General features: G+C 40.1%; 2 protein-coding genes across 2 annotated transcripts in view; one reads left to right on the top strand and one right to left on the bottom strand.

Moving 5' to 3' along the window:
- Positions 1–7115, top strand: part of lrrfip1a (leucine rich repeat (in FLII) interacting protein 1a) — a 50347-nt gene extending 43232 nt beyond the window's left edge. Inside the window, exons 21-25 of the mRNA XM_088352453.1 lie at positions 649–698; positions 2675–2795; positions 4059–4138; positions 4217–4321; positions 6637–7115. Of these exons, the coding sequence (XP_088208579.1) occupies positions 649–698; positions 2675–2795; positions 4059–4138; positions 4217–4321; positions 6637–6744 (464 nt within the window). The 3' untranslated portion in view covers positions 6745–7115. The remainder of the gene's footprint in view (positions 1–648; positions 699–2674; positions 2796–4058; positions 4139–4216; positions 4322–6636) is intronic.
- A 3887-nt stretch (positions 7116–11002) lies between these two features.
- Positions 11003–21450, bottom strand: tyw5 (tRNA-yW synthesizing protein 5). The gene is made up of 8 exons (XM_088352890.1): positions 21265–21450; positions 18075–18229; positions 17943–18012; positions 17838–17882; positions 14811–14948; positions 14657–14744; positions 13805–13921; positions 11003–11665 (listed from the first exon to the last, which is right to left on the bottom strand). Exons 1-8 carry the CDS (start codon positions 21343–21345, stop codon positions 11397–11399), a joined length of 963 nt encoding a protein of 320 aa, XP_088209016.1. The 5' UTR covers positions 21346–21450; the 3' UTR covers positions 11003–11396.
- Between the last annotated feature and the right edge of the window lie 181 nt (positions 21451–21631).

Raw genomic sequence — 21631 nt, 5'->3', positions numbered from 1 at the left:
AATATGTTTTAAAACAATCAAATGGTTTGCATTTTTTGGTAGATCATTTCTACTTTGTGATTTTTTTAAAGTAGCTTGCCTACTGTAAAAGGGTGAGCACCCTTGGTCTAGTAGGGGAGAATTTGACCCTCTCACTACCGCAACCCGGGTTCGTTTTCCGTTGCGTGCAATGTGTTTTGTGATGGTGGTCAGCAATATTTTTCAACTGGTATTTTTTGAACGATCAATCGTTGCTGAATAATATAAAACCTTCCGTATAACGTGCCTTCAAACAAGTGAAAAAGATGTTTTTGTTATACACGAATAAATACGGTATTTTTGCTGTGACCTGTCAATTTTTGCCTGCTAAGCAAGCTAATGATTATCAATGCAAGTGCGCTCCAGTTGTGTGTGCCTCCCTTTTCCCCTCACCCCGAGACGTTATGCATGTGAACCAACTTCCTTTCCACGGATGCCTGCACGTTTTGCATGCAAAACCCCCAGTATCCCTCACACTGCACCTTTGGCTCCGCCCACCCCCGGTATGTCCACGCCTCCCTCCTTGTGCAAATTTGTATTCATCCTCGATATTTTTGTATTTTATTATGATTTTTTTGTATTGCTGCTGTCTTAACTTTGTTCTGTGTTTCCCCTGTCACGCCCTCCCAGAGATACGACTTAGGAAATTAGTGGACGAGCGGGAAAAAATGATGGAGCAGGTACGTGATGGTTTTTATGAGAGTTTGTGTAGAACGTATCATATCAGACCAAAATACGTGAAAGATGATTCAAATGTGTGCAAGATTTGTTTTTGTTTTAATTTTCTAGTATGATAAAGAAAAGTACTTTGTAAAATAAGCACATTTTTGTGTATATCTTTTCATTTAACTGCATTTTAAACTGATCATTTTTCAAATAAGAAAACCAATAAAATATTGGCAGACTGAGGATTTTTTTTTTCAAATGTTACTATTTTTTTAATATTGTATCTAGTATTAGATGAAAAACGTTTTTAACATAGCACAATTTTTTGATAATGACTGTTAAAAAAGCTTGAATAATTTAAGGGAAGGATTTTTTTACGACTCTATATTCTACTATGTTTTTAAAATTATAATATGAAATATACTTTAAATTAGCAATATTATTTACTTTTATACCATTTTAAACAGTTTTTTCTTATTAAATGAGAAAACAAACCTTTCAAAATACGTGAAAGATACAAATGTGTGCAAGAATTGTTTAATTTTCTCTTCTATTATAAAAAGTAAAACTACTTTGTTAAAGGAGCACAAATGTGTGTATTTTATTTTACTGTACCGTATTTTAAGGTGATTATTTCATTACATGAGAAAACTAATAAAATATTGGCAGATTAAGGATTTTTTTAATGTTACTATATTTTTTTTACTATTGTTTGTGGTCTAAGATGAAAAATGTTATTAGAATAGCAGAATTATTTGATTTTGGCTGTTAAAAAAAGCTTGAATATTTGAAGAGAAATGATTTTTTACTATATATTTCTATATTTTAAATGTATAGAAGATATCATAACAGCCAAAATACGTTAAAGGAGAAAATGTGCGCACTGATTGTTTTTATTTATTTTATTTTTTTCAAGAATAATAAGGCAATCACTTTGTAAAATGAGCCTAATTTTTTGTATTTTTATTTGATTGTATTTTTAACGTATTATTTTATGAAATTTTTTTTTTTATAAAATATTGACAGGGTCGATTTTTTTTTTTAAATGTTCTTTTTCATTGTTTCTCGCATGAGATGAAAAACGTTTTTAAATTGGCACAATTTTTCGATTATAAGATTGGATATTTGCTGCGTAAGTATTTTTTTACTTAATTCTACTATATTTTTTAATGATTATTTCTAGTATAATGTGAAATATAATTTAGCATTATTATTATTCATTTTTACAGTCATGTTCATTTGTTTGGCTTTTAATCACAAGGAGTCTCAAAGGGCTGCACAGACCACAGAACTACACTGGTCTATTGAGGCAGACTACCGAGAAATATGGAGACGATTTCAAGCATTTACAAACCCTTCACCCAAAATTCAAGCATGTGTCAAACTTTGAAAACACAACATTAATATTCAAGTATTTTCAAACATTTCAAGCACCTGTAGTAGTTAAAAATACGCCTGTTGAGAGAGAGAGAGAGAGAGAGAGAGAGAGAGAGAGAGAGAGAGAGAGAGAGAGAGAGAGATACTTTATTTACTCAAGACAAAAATTTCCATGGTTGTCCAGCGAGGCGTTGCGATTTTGCTACCTCCACCGAAATATCAAGCATTTTAAACTGGTTTGTTTTACCTTTCTAAATGAGAAAACGAACCTTTCAAATGAACTAAATGATAAGATTTGCGGATCATTTTGAAAATATTTTTCATTTAAACATTCTTTTATTAACATGAAAAATAGTTTGGCTCAGTGCGAGTATAATATAATCCAATTTTGCGTGGTTACAAATAAAGGGTTGAACAACGTTGCTGAAAACTGTTGCGGGTTACAATAACTTTTCATTACCAAATACGGCAGAATGGACAAAATAAGACTACCACAAATACTGTTAGAAAGCTTAAAAAAGCACTACAGCTATAAAATGGTAATCTCATCCAATCCATTTAAGGAATTACATCTTAAAGATATTTTTTTTCATTCTTATATTTTTTTCTCCAGATAAAGAAGCTAAAAGCTCAAGTGGACCAGAAGAGCCAGAGAAACGGCACTGTTAGCGGTTTGAGTGCAGAGGGGGAACTTTTGGAAAACGGGGACGATCCCAACCTTGTTGAAACGCAAAGTAAGAATGGACGTCAATAATGATTATTACAGACGCTGCCCTACTTAGGAACGATTATTTGTAAGTTGAATTCTTTCGTACTGTCAGGACCAGAACAGAGACAGGACCCACTTGCGTTACGTTTCTCACAAGTTCTATGAAAAGGAAAGAGGAAGGGCTGCACCCACTATCCGGAGTTCCCTAGGCGCGGAAAGCAGGTCGCTCTGAACGCGGAAGTGGGTCTTCCGTGGCGAGCAATGGCGGTGTCGGGAACGGAAAAACGGGTCAGTAGACAGGAGAGCGAGTCGTAAGCCAGGAAAGAAGAGTAGACGTGGTCGGATCAAAAAAAGGTCGAAACCCGGGAAGGGAGAGTAGACGAGATCAGGATCAAAAACGTGTTGAAGCCTGGGGACAGACAGTAGCAAAAAACAGGTGGGAGTCAGGGTCGAAAAAAGGCTTGCCTAGTGTTAACTGAGGTTCGCAGACGGACTGACAACAGTGGACAGAAGTTGGTTTAAATAGGGACAGGGAGCCAATCAGAGTCCGAGGCAGTTGGCGACAAAGGAGCGGGCACAGGTGAAGCATATCGGTAATCATGACACGTAAGTTGCCTCAGTGCTATATTATGTATGTTGAAGGCCTATTTAAATATGTTTAAGGCTTATATAAGTAACCTGTATTGTTTTGTACTAAAAATCAACCTTTCATAAAATAATGTGATCTATAAAGATAAATACAATGAAGTTTAACTTACTTTTGGAAGATGAGCTTTAAGGGTTAGGCAACTTCCTCCTCCGTGGTAAAAAGTGCACGGAAAAAAGAGATCCAACCGTTTTCTCAACCGCATCGAGCTTCCTTATTCCACTTTCATTTCAAATGAAAAGGCTCGCCTCTTCTTAACACTTTACAGAGACCATATTGAATGGATGCAAGAGATATTAAACAATAAAAATGTCAAACTTTTTAGCGCGCTGGAGATACAGTATAGAATGTTTACACACGAACTAGGAAGAGGAGGCCGGATTTCCTCTTCGGGGTGGATGCTGGGTGACCTCTCACAGCGCCACACGCCGGTAGTGGCGGAAAGAAGCATTACAGCACTGTCCTGTACTCGAAAAAAGGCGCACACAATACAAAATCTAACTTCCAGCAATGTCCGGATATTTTTCGACATCCCGAAAAAAATGTTCGTATCTACCGTTTTGCGTAAGTCGAGTGGTCGAAATTAGGGCAGCGTCTGTATTCAACCTGTGTTTCAATTAAATTTGCTCTTTATTCTTGTAGGAGACTCCGGCAGGCAAATAAACGACATGAAATTCAAATTAGTCAAAGCTGAACAGGAAGTCACTGCATTGGAACAAAATGTAAGCCATTGCTGTTCACAATTTTTGTTTTTATGCAGCTTTCTTATGAAAAAAACTTTTTCTTTTTTTAAAATTCAGGTAAGCAGACTTGAGGGTCAGGTGAGCCGCTACAAGTCGGCGTCGGAAAATGCAGAAAAGGTAGAAGATGAGCTCAAAGCGGAAAAGAGGAAGCTGCAGCGAGAGGTACGTTGCGGAGTCGAGTCGGTTTTTCTTTCCAGGACAAAGGTTCATTTGATTTCTTATTAGGGTTTGTATGATAATTATCAGGTTGATAGTTAATGAACCAATTATGGCCATGAATGATATCATAGTTGTCGGGCAGAAAAAAAAACAGACACGATTATTCATTAATATTCAATCAGCCGGAATTACTTGTTAAACAAATTTGAAGCATTTATGTTCCTCAATACAATTTATTTTGATTTAGAAGTAGCAGCATGGCTTGGTCGTGTCTCCTCTCAACCTCTTCAAAATGTCCTCGTGGCACTGGAGAGCGCAGCCATAATCAGTCGCTACAGGCTGTTGTGATGTACGAGCTTCTAAACTTTAGCAAGCATTATATAGAATAGCCGTAGCGAAACATGGTTGTGTCTCTATGGCTTAGTCATGTCTCCTCTCAACTTCTTCAAAATTTCCTCGTGGCACTGGAGAGCGCAGCCATAATCAGTCGCTACAGGCTGTTGTGATGTACAAGCTTCTAAACTTTAGCAAGCATTATATAGAATAGTCGTAGCACAACTTGGTCGTGTCTCTATGGCTTGGTCAAGTCTCCTCTCAACCTCTTCAAAATGTCCTCGAGGCACTGGAGAGCTCAGCCATAATCAGTCGCTACATGCTGTTGTGATGTACGAGCTTCTAAACTTTAGCAGGCATTATATAGAAAAGTCGTAGCGCAACTTGGTCGTGTCTCTATTCTACTTCTGAACTTTAGTAAGTATTGCATAGTATAGTAACAGTGCAACTTGGTCGTGTCTCCATTGTAGTTCTGCATAATGTCCACGAGGCACTGGAGAGCTCGGCCATAATCAGTCTCTACTGGCTGTTGCGATGTACGGGCTTCTAAGCTTTAGCAAGTATTATCTTGAATAGGAGTAGTGCAACTTGGTCGTGTCTCTATTCTACTTCTGAGTTTTAACAAGTATTGCATGGTATAGTAGTAGCGCAACTTGGTCGTGTCTCTATTCTACTTCTAAGCTTTAGTAAGTATTGCATAGTATAGTAATAGCGCAACTTGGTCGTGTCTCCATTCTAGTTCTGCATAATGTCCACGAGGCACTGGAGAGCTCGGCCATAATCAGTCTCTACTGGCTGTTGCGATGTACGGGCTTCTAAGCTTTAGCAAGTATTATCTTGAATAGGAGTAGTGCAACTTGGTCGTGTCTCTATTCTACTTCTGAGTTTTAACAAGTATTGCATGGTATAGTAGTAGCGCAACTTGGTCGTGTCTCTATTCTACTTCTAAGCTTTAGTAAGTATTGCATAGTATAGTAATAGCGCAACTTGGTCGTGTCTCCATTCTAGTTCTGCATAATGTCCACGAGGCACTGGAGAGCTCAGCCATAATCAGTCTCAACAGGCTGTTGCGATGTACAAGCTTCTAAGCTTTAGCAAGTATTATATTGAATAGTAGTAGTGCAGCTTGGTCGTGTCTCTATTTTACGTCTGAGCTTTAGAAAGTATTGCATAGTATAGTAGTAGCGCAACTTGGTCATGTTTCCATTCTACTTCTGCATAATGTCCACGAGGCACTGGAGAGCTCAGCCATAATCAGTCACGACAGGCTGTTGTGATTGTATAGACATCTGAACTTTAGCACGTCTTACATAGAATAGAAATAAACCTGGCTTGACTAGTAGCCCACCTTGGTCGTGTCTCCATTTTTCTTCTGCATAATGTCCACGAGGCACTGGAGAGCTTGGCCATAATCAGTCACAACAGGCATTGAACTAAATGATTGTCGTCTTAGCTCCCTACCCGACTTTTGGGTCAGGGTGGGTTTGGGTTCCTGACCCAATACGTTCCCTTTACTTGTGATTAAAGGTGCCAACATTAGTTTGTAGGGCTTGGTGCCTGCTACACTTGAACAGGGCTTTATAAAATGTGTAATACGCAATCAATTATAGACATTTATTTTGGGCCATGCGAACATTTCAGCTATATTTTCACAGTGTTAAATTCTAATGAGAAGAACTTCCTGCAACTGAAAATGTAAGCTACACATTTTTACCCAACACCTTTATAGAGAGAGATTTGTTTCAGAAATATTGACTCACATATTATTCAGATCTACAAATATTCGCAATTCACTCAAGATCTAAAAATCGTAAGTCTTAATAAATGCATATGTAAATTGAAAATATATTTGAGGATCTGGACAAAGATTCACATCGGATGTATTCTTTTAATAGTACTGGAGAAAATGAAACATTGGATTGAAGTCCTTTGAAAGTGCTTGAAAAAAAGTGTACGAATCCTGTGGTCTGGTGTCTTCCTCTTAGTTGCGATCTGCACTGGACAAAGTGGACGAACTGGAGTCCACCAACAGTCACCTCAATAAACGACTGGAGAAGATAAAGTCCAGCCGCGGCATGGCCCAAACGCCGTAGTCAATCGCTGTCCCCCAAGCTCATCGTGTGCCATCGCTCGGGTTTTTCACGGTAAGCCACCGGGATTTCTTCCCGCGAAGGACAACCCGGACATTCTCCGCCTTTGCCTTTTTCTTCTTCTTCTTATTTTGTTCCGTCGAGACAATTTGTGCTTCCTCGCTCACTTTGCGTTCCTACGCCAAAACTATTTCCACCGCACTGAAGAAAACGCGACAACCGACCGGGACTCAAAGACGTCAAAGACACTGGGGGATTTTTTTTTTGCTTCACTGTTTACAAAACAAACAAACAAACAAAGTTGTAATTGTGAGTGTGTCATACCAGCAAAGGGTTTTCATTTGTGCAATAAAGTGTCAAAACTTCTGCTCCAATTTTCGCCTAAGCTTCCTTCCTCTCCTCGGACAGCGGGAGGACTAACTGCCGAAATTAAAAACGAGGAAATGAAAGTGAAAATTGAAACAAATGTGACATATTTATTCTGGAATTAAATATTGTTAAATGGAAATAAAAGTGACAATAAAAAGGTGTATAAATATGTGTGCAAAAATGAAATATTAATTATAAAAATGTGGAAATACTAATAGAAAGTAAAGCAACAATATATCGATACATAATTATCAAAAAACAAATGCAAAAAAATGAAAAAAGAAATTGTAACTATAAAAATAAATACTAAAACGCATGAATTCAATTAAATTGAAATAGAAACAATATATAGAGCAGTGTTTTTCAACCAGTGTGCAGTGAGACCTTGTCTAGTGTGCCGCTGGAATTTTACCTTTCCAAAAAAATCAGGCCATTACTCAGTATTTTTGCCTTCTTCAGACGAGGAGCTGTAATAGTCATCCATATCAGTAGGTGGCAGTAGATTTTATATACCGTTTTTTCCACACTATAAGGCGCACCTAAAAGTCTTAATTTTTTTCAAAAGCTGACCATGCGCCTTATAATACAGTGCGCCTTATATATGGATCAATATTAAGTCGCAAAGTCTTGCAACTAATGCAAAATCAGCCGCCGACTCGATTTTCCCCCGAACGCAAAGTAGTCCGCGGTGTATGCTGGGATTTATATACCGGCGTTTCATTGGCTAATCAATGTGTCAATTATCATTTGAATCGATCACTATTGGCTAAAGTTATTCGGAGGTAAAGGGGGCGGATCCATTTTATCATTTACAGGCTCGTATAGGCTAAAGGGGCGAAACAAACCCTGCAATTGACCGAAAAAGATGTGTCAATCATCAGTTGAATCGATCACTATTGGCTAAAGTTATTCGGAGGTAAAGGGGGCGGATCCTTTTTATCATTTACAGGCTGCATAGGCTAAATGGGCAAAAAAAAGCCTGCAATTGGCCGAAAAAGATGAATCTGAATAGCTTGTTGGGTTGACGGCATAGAGAAAACAGTATTTTACTATTCTGTACTGTATTTGTAAATATTTTACTCTCCTGGATTTACTACACTCACGGATATAAGAGGACCATCGTTGCACATTATTATTGAACACAACGACTTCGGTGAGCTACTCCGGCTATATATTTTCCCAGTATCTTGTTTCAGAGTGATTTCGATGTTTGTGTGATGGGTCTTTTTTTAAATTAAACTCAATTCCAAGTGTTTATTGTCATATGCACAGTATAGTTGCGAGCGAAAAAGAAAATAGAAACTAAGGAATGATTGGCATTTCTTGAATCCCGAGACTTTAACCTTCCGAATGATGGAACGATGCATTTGAGTGACATCGTACAGACACTGTTTCCGTACATGTCTGAGACACGTATTTGCTTCTTTGCAAGCTTTGGGAATGTTAAGGGGGTAATAAGTTGGACTGAACTATCTGACTGTTTTGTCGACGTTCCCATCGTAGCGCCTTTTAATCCGGTGCGCCTTATGTATGGAAGATATAGGACCAAAAGCTATTTTTTGGGGGTGCGCCCTATAACCCGGTGCGCCCTATAGTGCGGAAAATACGGTACTAATTATCTGCTCACGAGGTAGCACACTACATTTAATAACTTATGTTGTTTAACAAAGCGATTTAAGATTGCACTGTAAATAATAAAAACATAAATAAAGCACATCATTCTTTTGTATTTTAAGTATTATTTTCTTCTTTTTATATACTAATTTTCTGCTTATGAGGTAGTACAGTGAAATATTTGACAACTTCCTTTTCAAACATTTTCGACGGACGGTGTGCCTCGGAACATTTTTATAAATAAAAAAAAGGCTTGAAAAACACTGATATATAGTTGAAAAATGATAGATGTACTTAACTATTGACCTTGATTTACTTTTATTTGCCTCACGGGTCATTTTGACCCAAAGGCTGTCTTTGTAAAAAAAATGGTTGTACTACTTACATGGAAATGTGAATTAATTTTTCTTCTGTTGGGACTGAAGGATTTTATACATTTTACTATAAAGGATTTTATACAAGTTACATTTATTGAATGCAATGAAGATTTTTCACAGAGAAGGCTTAAGTTCAATGACAGGTCACGCCGTTCCGAATGCAAATGTTTTGTTTAGTTCTGTTGATAACGGATGACGGAGAAGGCTGGACACAGGAGGCCTGGCACTGATTTGATAATCGCTCGGGGTCCAGACATCAAGGAGACGAGGTGGAGTCCACGTGGGGAGTCTCTGGCCCGCCCATGGGAGGAGCCGGGGCGCCGGCTTGCGGAAAAAAGCGTGGGCCAGATCGGAGACAAGAGGGACAATCGAGAGAAAAGGCTCAACTAATTCGGCTAATTCGATGGAATTCACTAAGTTAAATAGTTTAAGAAATTAAATTTCTGATTCAGATTCAGATCTACTTTATTGTCATTCTAGTACACGTGTATACAGAACGAAATGTCGATGCATCTGACCCCCACAGTTTCCTTGAATGTACAGATATAAATAAAGTTGTATTGTAATTGGCTACGTATAGTATTTTACCATAGTGCCGATAGTGCAAGAAGAGTAGCTAACCAGATGTGCAAAATGGGCAGTCAGGTTAACAAGTCAGGTACACAGTAACATTAACCTGACTGCCCCTGTGTGGAAATGCCGGTCTCTTGTCCGTCTTTTCACAAAAAGAAAAGGTTATGTTTGGTTAATGGAGTCAGATAACTCATTCAAACAATTTGGTAAACGATACATTTTTTTAATAGTTTAATTCCTAACAGGACCAATCTTGGAAAAGGCATATCATTTAAAGCTATAAAAGATATCATTTAGGGGATTTGCGTGTCATTTTGACCCGAAGACAATAAAAGGGTTGAGTGGGTGCCCACTCCCCCATTTGTTATTACAGTGTCTTTAAAAATATAATTTATCATATTTTGACCCATTATGATTGTTGTTTCCAATCAAGACAAGAATGATGAAGACATCCTATTAAATTCTGAATCATTTCCAAACTCCGTTGAACCATGCGCCCTCCAGTGGCCAAATTTGGAAATAACAGTTTATTTCAGCGAACTGAACCTGCAGTTTGTGTTTTCAAGTACAGTACAGTACCTCTAAACCAGGGGTCTCTAACCTGGTGCCAACGGGCATCTGAGTGCCTCCTGAGGACAGCTGAGGTCCTGTTCTGAAAACACCCCACCAGTGCTGGGTCATTGTGATTTTCTTGTATGATTTTATTTTGTGGTTGACTCTACTCGCTACTTATCTCCCTTTCTTTATCTCTCACTATAACTCTTTCTTTTTTCCCTTTCCCTCTTACTTTCTTCCTTTCTTTTTATCTCCCTCCCTTTCCCTCTCTTTTTTCTCCTTTTCTTACTCCTTTTTCTCCCTTTCTTTCCCTCATTTATTTTTATGTTCATCTTTTTTTCTTTCTCCCTGTATTTTTTTCTTCCCGTTTTCTTGGAGACATTTTCTCTCTCCCTCTCCTTCCATCTTTATCTTTCTTTTCTCTCCCTCGAGTGCCCCCTGAGGACAGCTGAGGTCCTGTTCTGAAAATACCCCACCAGTGCTGGGTCATTGTGATTTTCTTGTATAATGATTTTATTTTCTGGTTGACTTGACTCGCTACTTGTCTCCCCTTTCTTTCTTTCTCCCTTTTCTTTCTTTCTCTCTCACTATAACTCTTGCTTTCTCACTTTTTTCCCTTTCCCTCTTTCTTTCTTCCCTTCTTTTTATATCCCTCCCTTTCCTTTTCTTACTCCTTTTTCTCCCTTTCTTTCCCTCATTTATTTTTATGTTCATCTTTTTTTTCTTCCTCCCTTTATTTCTTCCCCTTTCTTTCTTTCTTTCTTCCCCTTTATTTCTTTCTTCCCCTTTTCTTTGAGACATTTTCTCTCTCTCTCTCCTTCCATCTAATCTTTCTTTTCTCTCCCTCGCTCGCTTTCTTCCCTCCTTCTTTCTCGGTTCTCGTAACCACTAGGGTCATAGGAGCACCATTTCCTGGGGTGTGTCTTGGGCAAGTACAGCCTAGTGGCGCCCATCCCTCTCCAGGCCAACACATGTTTCCACCAGGACTCGAACCCCGGACCTCTCGCGTGTTAAACGAATGTGCTATAATTAACCTGTTAATAACATAGTAATAAGAAAGTAAGTAGTACAAGATAAGTTATTTTCGAAATGAAAGTGGGCACTAATAAGTAGCTCTCGGCTTGAAAAAGGGTTGGAGACCCCTGCTCTAAACGTTTAAATCCCACTTTAGGACGTCAAATCACTTTGCGGGTTGCAAAGCGTCCTCTCGCGTATCCGCTGAATCATGCGGCGGCCGTAAAAGTCTTTATAATCCGCCGGCAGGTCTTCCAGGCATCGGAGCGCCCTCTCCAGGCCTTGAAGGGCTCTGCTAGCGGCCACGGGGTCTTTGTTGCCGTATGCGTCTTTTGTATCGTAGCAATCGACCGGTAGATGGCGCCAAAACACGTTGACTCCCACGCCGAATTCCAGCGCCACTGTGTTGTGGAACCAGAGCGCTGGGAAAACATAAGCCAAAATCAATAGGGATACATAAGTAACAGTGTGTAATGATTCACCACTAAGGGGCGCTGTAGCTTAGAATGGAGATGACACGTGTGCGTTAGAAGACGACACACTACGGAAGCCTGGAGTGCATTGGTCAAAATTCCAAAGCCTACTTGCAGATTTTCTCTGCTGTTAATCCCTTCCGGCAACAACAAATACCGAGCTAGCTGATTACACTTGGAGCGGCTGAAAAGAGGCAGTCGCCGGAGTTGGTTGGAGCTGTTGTAACCAGCTAACTTTAGCAGTTAGCATAAGTGAGAAGCTACTAACAAGACCAGTAAGACATCCAAGAGCAGAGCAGCTAACAATATCAGTCATAGTTTCAGTCAAGTGACTAAAGGAGAAAACTGTGACAAAGAAGAATGCCTGAATAAGAGCTGGTGTAAGTGACTAACTTTAGCAGCTAAAAGGCCAGTAAAATATTTTAGAGCAAGCCTTATTTACACAGAGCAGCATACAATATTAGTGGATTTAGCTTCAGTCAAGTGACTAAAGTGAGTGGCTAAAGGGGAAAACGGTGACAAAGAAGTCGAGAATGCCTGAATAAGAGCTGGTGTAAGTGGCTAACTTTAGCATCCAAAAAGGCCAGTAAAAGATTTCAGAGCAAGCCTTATTTACACAGAGCAGCTAACAATATAAGTGGCTATAGCCAGTCATAGCTTCAGTCAAGTGGCTAAAGGAGAAAACTGTGACAAAGAAGTCGAGAATGCCTGTATAAGAGCTGGTGTAAGTGGCTAACTTTAGCATCCAAAAAGGCCAGTAAAAGATTTCAGAGCAAGCCATATTTACACAGAGCAGCTAACAATATAAGTGGCTATAGCCAGTCATAGCTTCAGTCAAGTGGCTAAAGGAGAAAACTGTGACAAAGAAGTCAAGAATGCCTGTATGAGAGCTCGTGTAAGTGGCTAACTTTAGCAGCTAAAAAGGCCAGTAAAAGAGTTCAGAGCAAGCCTTATTTACACAGAGCAGCTAACAATATCAGTGGCTATAGCCAGTCATAGCTTCAGTCAAGTGACTAAAGTGAGTGGCTAAAGGAGAAAACTGTGACAAAGAAGTCGAGAATGCCTGTATAAGAGCTGGTGTAAGTTGCCAACTTTAGCAGCTAAAAGGCCAGTAAAAGATTTTAGAGCAAGCCTTATTTACACAGAGCAGCATACAATATTAGTGGCTATAGCCAGTCATAGCTTCAGTCAAGTGGCTAAAGGAGAAAACGGTGACAAAGAAGTCGAGAATGCCTGTATAAGATCGAGTGTAAGTGGCTAACTTTAGCAGCTAAAAAGGCCAGTAAAAGAGTTCAGAGCAAGCCTTATTTACACAGAGCAGCTAACAATATCAGTGGCTAGCAGTAAGCCATTGCTGTGGCAAAAGTGGCTAAAGTGAGTGGCTAGAGGAGGAAACCAAACAGTTGAAGACGATAGGCACCAGATCCCTGAATCACGAAACTCTGACATTTGTCTACATGACCAGCTAAAGTGGGCAGAAATGTACCAGGCAGAGGTAGCTAACAAGAATAGAAGCTAGTGTTAAGTCATAGCCTGCAACTAAGTGGCTAACATAAGTGGCTAGAGAAGGAAACAATGTGGGGCTGGTGTGTAAGATGCCTTGAATTACAAAACTCTACCACATTACCTGACCAGCTGTGGAAGACATTTGACAACGTAGGACAGAGCAAATTCAGCTAACAATAGCAAAAGCAGCTAGCCATACCCTTTAGCCAAGTGGTCAACGTGAGTGGCCAGAGAAGGAAACCATGGGGAAAAAAAGTGGAAGATGCCTGAATGACAGGACCTGGCGACCATCAAATTTTAAGCTCAGCTTCGATAAGTCTCCGATAAGTGCTAAGAACACCACCGAGACAAGCTAGCTTTGCTAAATGGCCATTTGGGCTTCCGTAGTTATAAAATGGCTGCCAAACATGTCAACTTCTTTAGGTTGTGTCATATCATTACACATTTCTCAACCTAAAATCATGTTTATGAGATACTACACGCATTTTTGCTTATGACTTAAATCAATAGGGTTTAATTTAAATAACTGTACTTTTTTTCACCACTAGAGGTCGCCATGGAGTGGAGGGTATTTCTTTTTACCAGGAATGAAAAGCAGATCTCCCGGCTCCAGCACGCATTCGTATCTCACTGCTTTGACAAATTCTGGATACAAATTCACGTCCGGCGTGTCGATTTCCAAGACCTCCGACTTGTCGCCTAAAAACAAACATTGAGTGTTAGATTCGATTTTATTTCAGAGAAATTGAAGAATATAATTGTTCAAAGAGATCAAAGCCAGGAGAGAAAGCTTACCACGTGTTGTGAGTCATCATTTTATTCAGATTTCGTTTCTTTTGTCTTTTATGAGCATATCCAAAAGTCATTGAAAGTGATCAAGTTAAAGTAACCCTACCCAACCCTGGTTTTGCCGGAGATCAAAGAGATCAAAGCCAGGAGAGAAAGCTTACCATGTGTGGTGAGTCATCATTTGATTCATATTTAGTTTATTTTGTCTTTTATTAGCATATTTGGTATTGGAGTAATCTAAAAGTCATTAAAAGTAATCAAGTTAAAGTAACCATACCCAACCCTGGTTTTGCCGGTGATCAAAGAGATCAAAGCCAGGAGAGAAAGCTTACCACGTGTTGTGAGTCATCATTTGATTCAGATTTCGTTTCTTTTGTCTTTTTTGAGCATATTTGGTATTGGAGTCATCCAAAAGTCATTGAAAGTAATCCAGTTAAAGTAACCCTACCCAACCCTGGTTTTGCCAGAGATCAAAGCTAGGAGAGAAAGCTTACCACGTGTTGTGAGTCATTATTTTATTCATATTTCGTTTCTTTTGTCTTTTATTAGCATATTTGGTATTGGAGTAATCCAAAAGTCATTGAAAGTAATCCAGTTAAAGTAACCCTACGCAACCCTGCCCCTGATATACAGTCATGTACTTGCCATTTAAATAAAGATGCAAGGCGTCCTGTGGGCTGTAAAGCACTACTCTCTTCCTCCCTGTCACTTGAGCCAAAAGGTTATCCATCACCTGTAAAGAAACAAACTCGGGTCATAAATCAACCCAGGCGTGGCCATAGATCACCGCCGCACTCACGTCGTAGTGCGTCCACAACTGCAGACCGCGGGAGCTGATGCGGAAAACGCTGGAGAAGAACTGTCCGGGTTCGAAGAAATCGGGGACGTGAAAGTCCCCTGCGAGTTCGGGGAACTGTTTACGGAGGTCTGCTGGTTCCTGAAACCGGAATGTGTCACTAAAGTTGATTACCGTGGCTTTCTCAATACAGTAGACCCCCAGGATACAGCATTTAAAGGTAAATTCCTACTGGTGGGGGCTAGAAACCTCCAACCATCTATTATCTGCACCGCTTATCCTCAGTAGGGTCGCGGGGGTCCTGGAGCCCATCTCAGCCATTTTCAGGCAGCGGGCAGGGGACACCACAGAGACAGACAACTCACTCACTCATTGACACCTAGGGACAATTAACCTGACCTGCATGTTTTCGGACTGTGGAAGGAAACCCACGCAAGCGCGGGGAGAACATGCAAACTCCATTGGGCGGCATTAGCTCAGGAGGTAGAGCGCTCGTCTTGGGATCAAGAGGCCCCAGGTTTGATTCCCGGCTCCTCCGTGTTATATGTCGAAGTGTCCTTGAGCAAGGCTGATAAGTTGCCCTGCATGGATGACTCCCTATTGGTGTGTGAGTGTGCGTGTGAATGGGTAAGTGTGAGGCACATTCTAAAGCGCTTTGGGAGGTCTTCATTGACTTGAAAAGCACGATTTAAATGCCAATACCATTTAGCATTCCACACGAGGAGGTTTTGGTAGCTGGACTTGAATCCTGAACCTCTGCACCGTGGGGCTGCGCGCTAACCACCCATCCACTGTGCTGCCCGAATAGAAACCTTTGGTGACTAATTTTTTGAAGCAGGAGGAAAAAGAATATTTGCGCTGGTCAGAAGACGAGAGAGAGCTGTCATTACTGCTAGTTGACGTCATGCAGTGGCGGTTTTAGGCACGGGCGGCCGCCAGGGGGCGCATTTTTACCATGAGACATGGGGGGGTGACACAAGATCTTCCCAAAAATAAAACAATTACCATAAATCTGTGCTGAAAATCGGTTTTGTAATATATAACAATCACTTGTCTTATTGTTAGAGGGGCGCCCCTTCCTTGCAGCTTTGACCCCCTGTTTGCTGCCAAGGTGTGAAGAGACCGAGGTAGGGGGAACGGCCTGGGGGACACTTCACCTTTGACTGGGGTAGGGGGAAGATTCCCTTTATTACTACTATAAATAAAAAAATGAGGAAAAGGAAATCGAACCCAGAACAGAAAAGACACGTTTCCACGCAGGGGCCTTTCTCAGTTTCATTTTATGGATTACAGATGAAAAGGCAAGCCTTTATTGTGCAAATTGAGCATTGACTATTTTTGTTAAACATCGCCATGGTAAGTGTTTTTATTTTTGATTTCTATTTTTCTTTCGCTCAATCCTAAAAACCTTTACCCGGTGTATTTTTTTTTTTTTACTTATTTCTATTTTTATTTGATTTTATTAGCAAAGAGAAACTGAAACGTGCTGAATTTGACGCAGTAACGTCACATGTCGGGAGCAAAACACTCGCTTTTGTTTTTTACCCCCTTTTCTCGTAGCGTTAATTTAACGCTGCGTTCAAATTTAAAATGCTTATCTGTATTGCAGTCCGTTCTGGTTTTAAATGAGCTTAATTGAAGTCATAATGGGACATATCATTAACAAAACATGCACCTTTAGTATTTATTGTAATACTAAAATCCCCTCCTCTGAATCAATCTCCCAAAAAGAGTCAGAAATGACTCTAACCACCTCCCACTTAGGGGATATGGCTGTGGTATATATATATATATATATATATATATATATATATATATATATATATATATATATATATATAATAAAAAATAGTTGACAGCCCATGTCTTCCAATTAACACAAAATCGTCAATTGAAGTTATACAGTCAAGTCAAGTCATTTTTTATTTTATTTATTTTTTTTATTTTATACAGGATCTCAGGGGAGCTTAAATGCATTAAAGCTAAAAGATTGGACCGAGGCACTCATAGAAAATGCTCAGATTTTCAGCGGACACTTCATATCAAGTGAGAGAAATTCAACATTTGACACAAGTTACTATCAAGTCCTTTTTACTTATTAAGCCGGGAAAGTAGCTTGTTATTGTCTTAGCTTTGGCTAACTGTTAGCATGTAGCGTAAATACCGGCTGCTTCTCCTAAAAAAATAATAATGTATTAAGGCAGCGCAGCGGTTAGCGCGTGTGCAGCACTGTTCAGAGGTTGTGAGATCGAACCTCCTGTGTGGAGTTTGCATGTTCTCCCTGTGCTTGCGTGGGTTTCTTTTGGGCACTCCGATTTCTTCCAACATTCCAAAAACATGCATGTCCCTAGGTGGGGATAAGCAAGCGAATTGTCTGTCCCTGTGTGCCCTGCGACTGGCTGGCAACCAGTTCAGGGTGTCCCTTGCCCACTGCCCAAAATAACTGGGATGGGCTCCAGCACCCCCGCGACCCTACTGAGGATAAGCGGTGCAGATAATGAATGGATGGATGTATTCATTAAATGACTTGGACTGTGTGCCCTATGTTTGTTTGTTCAAGAAGCTGCATGCAAGGTTTATTAAGCTAATATTGGCATCAAAGTGTGGAAAAAGTAGGGAATTTTATATTCTTAATGTAAATTGAATGTTTTTACAGCATTTTGTGTTGCAATACCCTGCCTGTAAAGCACTATTCCAAAAAATGTCTTATTTAATCTTTAAAAAAGAGGAATGAATTGTTTTAGGGAGTTCAGCCAATAGCATATCAGCATTTTCATTATGTGTTGAAACAAACCAATAGGAGACCAGCTTTTTATATGACGTCAGCCAATAGCAGACAGGCATCTAGTGGTGAAAAAATCGTGTGACACAAAAAAAAAACTGGAAGGTTTGAATTTAGAACAACAAAGTATTTGTTGTTGATGTCGTATAGTGGGGGAAATGCTGTAAAGAGGGGCAAAAAAACCTTGCTAAACACAACAAAGAGAAATAATAGACAGTTATACTGTAGTGGTATGATGTTCTTAATACCTTTCGAGCATCTTCTCCCAGGGACCGTAGGTAATAACTCTCGTCCTGGAATGTGATGACAAAATTTAAAATGTGTGAGTGCTCTTCTCATGCATCTTCGAGTACCTGACCCAAGAAGAAATCTGCATGTTTCTCCTCCGATGTCCTCCTCACAAACTCGGCGAATGGAAGAGTCCTGCAATCCACCCATGTTGACGTTCTGGTATTTTTTGGGGGGAAGACGAAGATTAAGCTGACCTGTACACAAAGTTCTTTTGCAGAAAGTTCATCTGTGGCACGCTGGAGACGTGGATCTTCACCTCCTTGTCGCCTCCGTTCCGGGCCAGATACTCCACGGTCCACTTGTCCACGCAGGGACCGAGACAAAGACCTCGCAGCAAGGCAGGTTTACGCTGGAGGGATTAAGGGGGGGTCCTTCGATTAACATCCTGGATGTCCTTCAAATTTGGGTGATCGCCTTTATAAAATCAACTTATCTTTAATTCCATCTCTTGCATTGGTCTAAATTAAATTTTAGCAATAGAGACCTGCAGCTGAGTGACTAACACAAGTGGCTAGAGAAGGAAATAGCGGGAAATATGATTGAATTACCAGACACTGAAGGCAGGAGCATCAAAGGATAACAATAGCAGCTAGCGAAGAGCCATAGCCTGCAGCCAAGAGACTAACACGAGTGGCTAGAGAAGGAAATAGCTGAAAATATGATTGAATTACCAGACACTGAAGGCAGGAGCATCAAACGATAACGATAGCAGCTAGCGAAGAGCCATAGCCTGCAGCCAAGAGACTAACACGAGTGGCTAGAGAAGGAAATAGCGGAAAAGTAATTCAAAGATGATCGAATAACCAGACACTGAAGGCAGGAGCATCAAACAATAAACATAGCAGCCAGCGAAGAGCCATAGCCTGCAGCCAAGTGACTAACACAAGTGGCTAGAGAAGGAAATAGCGGAAAAGTAATTCAAAGATGATCGAATAACCAGACACTGAAGGCAGGAGCATCAAACGATAACAATAGCAGCTAGCGAAGAGCCATAGCCTGCAGCCAAGTGACTAACACAAGTGGCTAGAGAAGGAAATAGCGGAAAAGTAAATCAAAGATGATTGAATAACCAGAATCTGAAGGCAGGAGTATCAAACGATAACAATAGCAGCTAGCGACGAGCCATAGCCTGCAGCCAAGAGACTAACACGAGTGGCTAGAGAAGGAAATAGCGGAAAAGTAATTCAAAGATGATTGAATTACCAGACTTTTTAGCCAGGAGCATCAAACAATAATAATAGCAGCTAGCGAAGAGCCATAGCCTGCAGCCAAGTGACTAACACAAGTGGCTAGAGAAGGAAATAGCGGAAAAGTAAATCAAAGATGATTGAATAACCAGACTCTGAAGGCAGGAGTATCAAACGATAACAATAGTAGCTAGCGACGAGCCATAGCCTGCAGCCAAGAGACTAACACGAGTGGCTAGAGAAGGAAAAGGCGGAAAAGTAAATCAAAGATGATCGAATAACCAGACACTGAAGGCAGGAGCATCAAACGATAACAATAGCAGCTAGCGAAGAGCCATAGCCTGCAGCCAAGAGACTAACATGAGTGGCTAGAGAAGGAAAAGGCGGAAAAGTAAATCAAAGATGATTGAATAACCAGACACTGAAGGTAGGAGCATCAAACGATAGCAGCTAGCGAAGAGCCATAGCCTGCAGCCAAGAGACTAACACGAGTGGCTAGAGAAGGAAATAGCGGAAAAGTAAATCAAAGATGATTGAATAACCAGAATCTGAAGTCAGGAGTATCAAACGATAACAATAGCAGCTAGCGACGAGCCATAGCCTGCAGCCAAGAGACTAACACGAGTGGCTAGAGAAGGAAATAGCGGAAAAGTAATTCAAAGATGATTGAATTACCAGACTTTTTAGCCAGGAGCATCAAACAATAATAATAGCAGCTAGCGAAGAGCCATAGCCTGCAGCCAAGTGACTAACACAAGTGGCTAGAGAAGGAAATAGCGGAAAAGTAAATCAAAGATGATTGAATAACCAGACTCTGAAGGCAGGAGTATCAAACGATAACAATAGTAGCTAGCGACGAGCCATAGCCTGCAGCCAAGAGACTAACACGAGTGGCTAGAGAAGGAAAAGGCGGAAAAGTAAATCAAAGATGATCGAATAACCAGACACTGAAGGCAGGAGCATCAAACGATAACAATAGCAGCTAGCGAAGAGCCATAGCCTGCAGCCAAGAGACTAACACGAGTGGCTAGAGAAGGAAAAGGCGGAAAAGTAAATCAAAGATGATTGAATAACCAGACACTGAAGGTAGGAGCATCAAACGATAGCAGCTAGCGAAGAGCCATAGCCTGCAGCCAAGAGACTAACACGAGTGGCTAGAGAAGGAAATAACGGAAAAGTAAATCAAAGATGATTGAATAACCAGACTCTGAAGGCAGGAGAAACAAACGATAACAGTAGCAGCTAGCGAAGAGCCATAGCCTGGAGCCAAGAGACTAACATGAGTGGCTGGAGAAGGAAACTGTTGAAATAAGCATTGACTTTATAAAAGGTTATAACTTGTTTAGTTACTTTGCACATATTATTCGATGTTATTCAAAAAATAGAAAAGGTGGTGGGTTCTTTTAAAAAAAACAAAAACAAGTCAGAATTTGCAGGTTTGAATATGGTTAAAAAATGACTGATGGAGAACCTCATTGTAAGAGTTAAAATTCACAATGGATGCATGAATACAAAAACAAAATAATAGGAAATTATTCATGCAATTAATGAGTCTAGGGCAGGCATTGCCAAAGCCAGGCCCGCGGGCCAGTTACGGCCAGTGATCACAATTTTACTGGCCCATGGCCTTTGTCATAAAATTAATGTGTGACCCGCCAGTAATGTTTAAAGTATAAAATAAATTTCACCAGAAGATGGCAGTAGCCCTTTGATCACCTTGCCCTTGGATTTCTGTGAAATATGAGCCCAGCCCATTTCTGACATGGCGATTGTAAATAAAAAAGGAAAGCGACTGTGAGGGCTGCCGCTTCCAAGACAAATGGAAATTCGAATATTTTTTTCAATGAAATCTGGAAAAAATGCCTAATTTCCCAAGAGACTGTGGCTAATTTCAAAGAATATATTATCAAGAGGCACTACCAGACCAAAAATGCCGACTACAAAAAGCTATCTAGAACCGAACGTTGCGAGTCAAATGAAAATGCTACAAAGGCGAGCAACGAGGTCGCGACACTGATCGCTAAGCACTGCCAACCTTTTACGGAGGCAGAATTTATTTAAAGACTGTTCAAAGAATGAAAAACTTAATAGTCGTCCCTCACAGTTTTAGTATACTTAATCTAAAGAGTTTGGACACCATAGTTTCTGTGTTTTTTAACTCTGCTTGCAAAAAATATGATAAAATTGAAGACATTACCTGTGGATATATCTGTTGAAGAAAAATATCCCTATCCACTTCCGTAAACACAGGAACGGATATTTTCTTTTGAGTCGACATATGAAAATAATATCATAGATTATAATTTTCAAATATTAAAGGCGTGTGCAAAATAGTGCGCCGTTTCAAATTGAAATATCAAGTCTCTGCGAGATAGTGCACTGTTTTGTACGTCGTTCCTAATGTTTCGGTAGAAACAACAAGCCCTTTTCGATAGAGCCCACTTAAAACAAATGTAAACCCTAAAAAACACAAAACTAAATTCACTCTAAATACGTAAATTCTGTAATTTACTTTACCCCCTCGATCTTTAAGACGGTTAATAACACCGAGGATTTAAAACAAC

Source organism: Urocampus carinirostris, chromosome 14 (genome assembly GCF_059441175.1).
Source record: "Urocampus carinirostris isolate Australia breed hairy pipefish chromosome 14, RoL_Ucar_1.0, whole genome shotgun sequence".
Classification (NCBI taxonomy): Eukaryota; Metazoa; Chordata; class Actinopteri; order Syngnathiformes; family Syngnathidae; genus Urocampus; species Urocampus carinirostris.
The sequence above is the reverse complement of the archived record's forward strand: the minus strand, read 5'-3'. Positions and strand labels throughout refer to the sequence as shown.

Bases quoted from the DNA above. Each gene is read 5' to 3' on its own strand.
- tyw5 (XM_088352890.1), bottom strand. From the start codon at position 21,345: ATGTCGACTCAAAAGAAAATATCCGTTCCTGTGTTTACGGAAGTGGAT. The intron at 18,230-21,264 runs GTAATGTCTTCA...TAATCCCTCCAG, and splicing joins TTCAACAGATATATCCACAG to CGTAAACCTGCCTTGCTGCG. The intron at 17,883-17,942 runs GTACTCGAAGAT...ATCACATTCCAG, and splicing joins CAGATTTCTTCTTGGGTCAG to GACGAGAGTTATTACCTACG.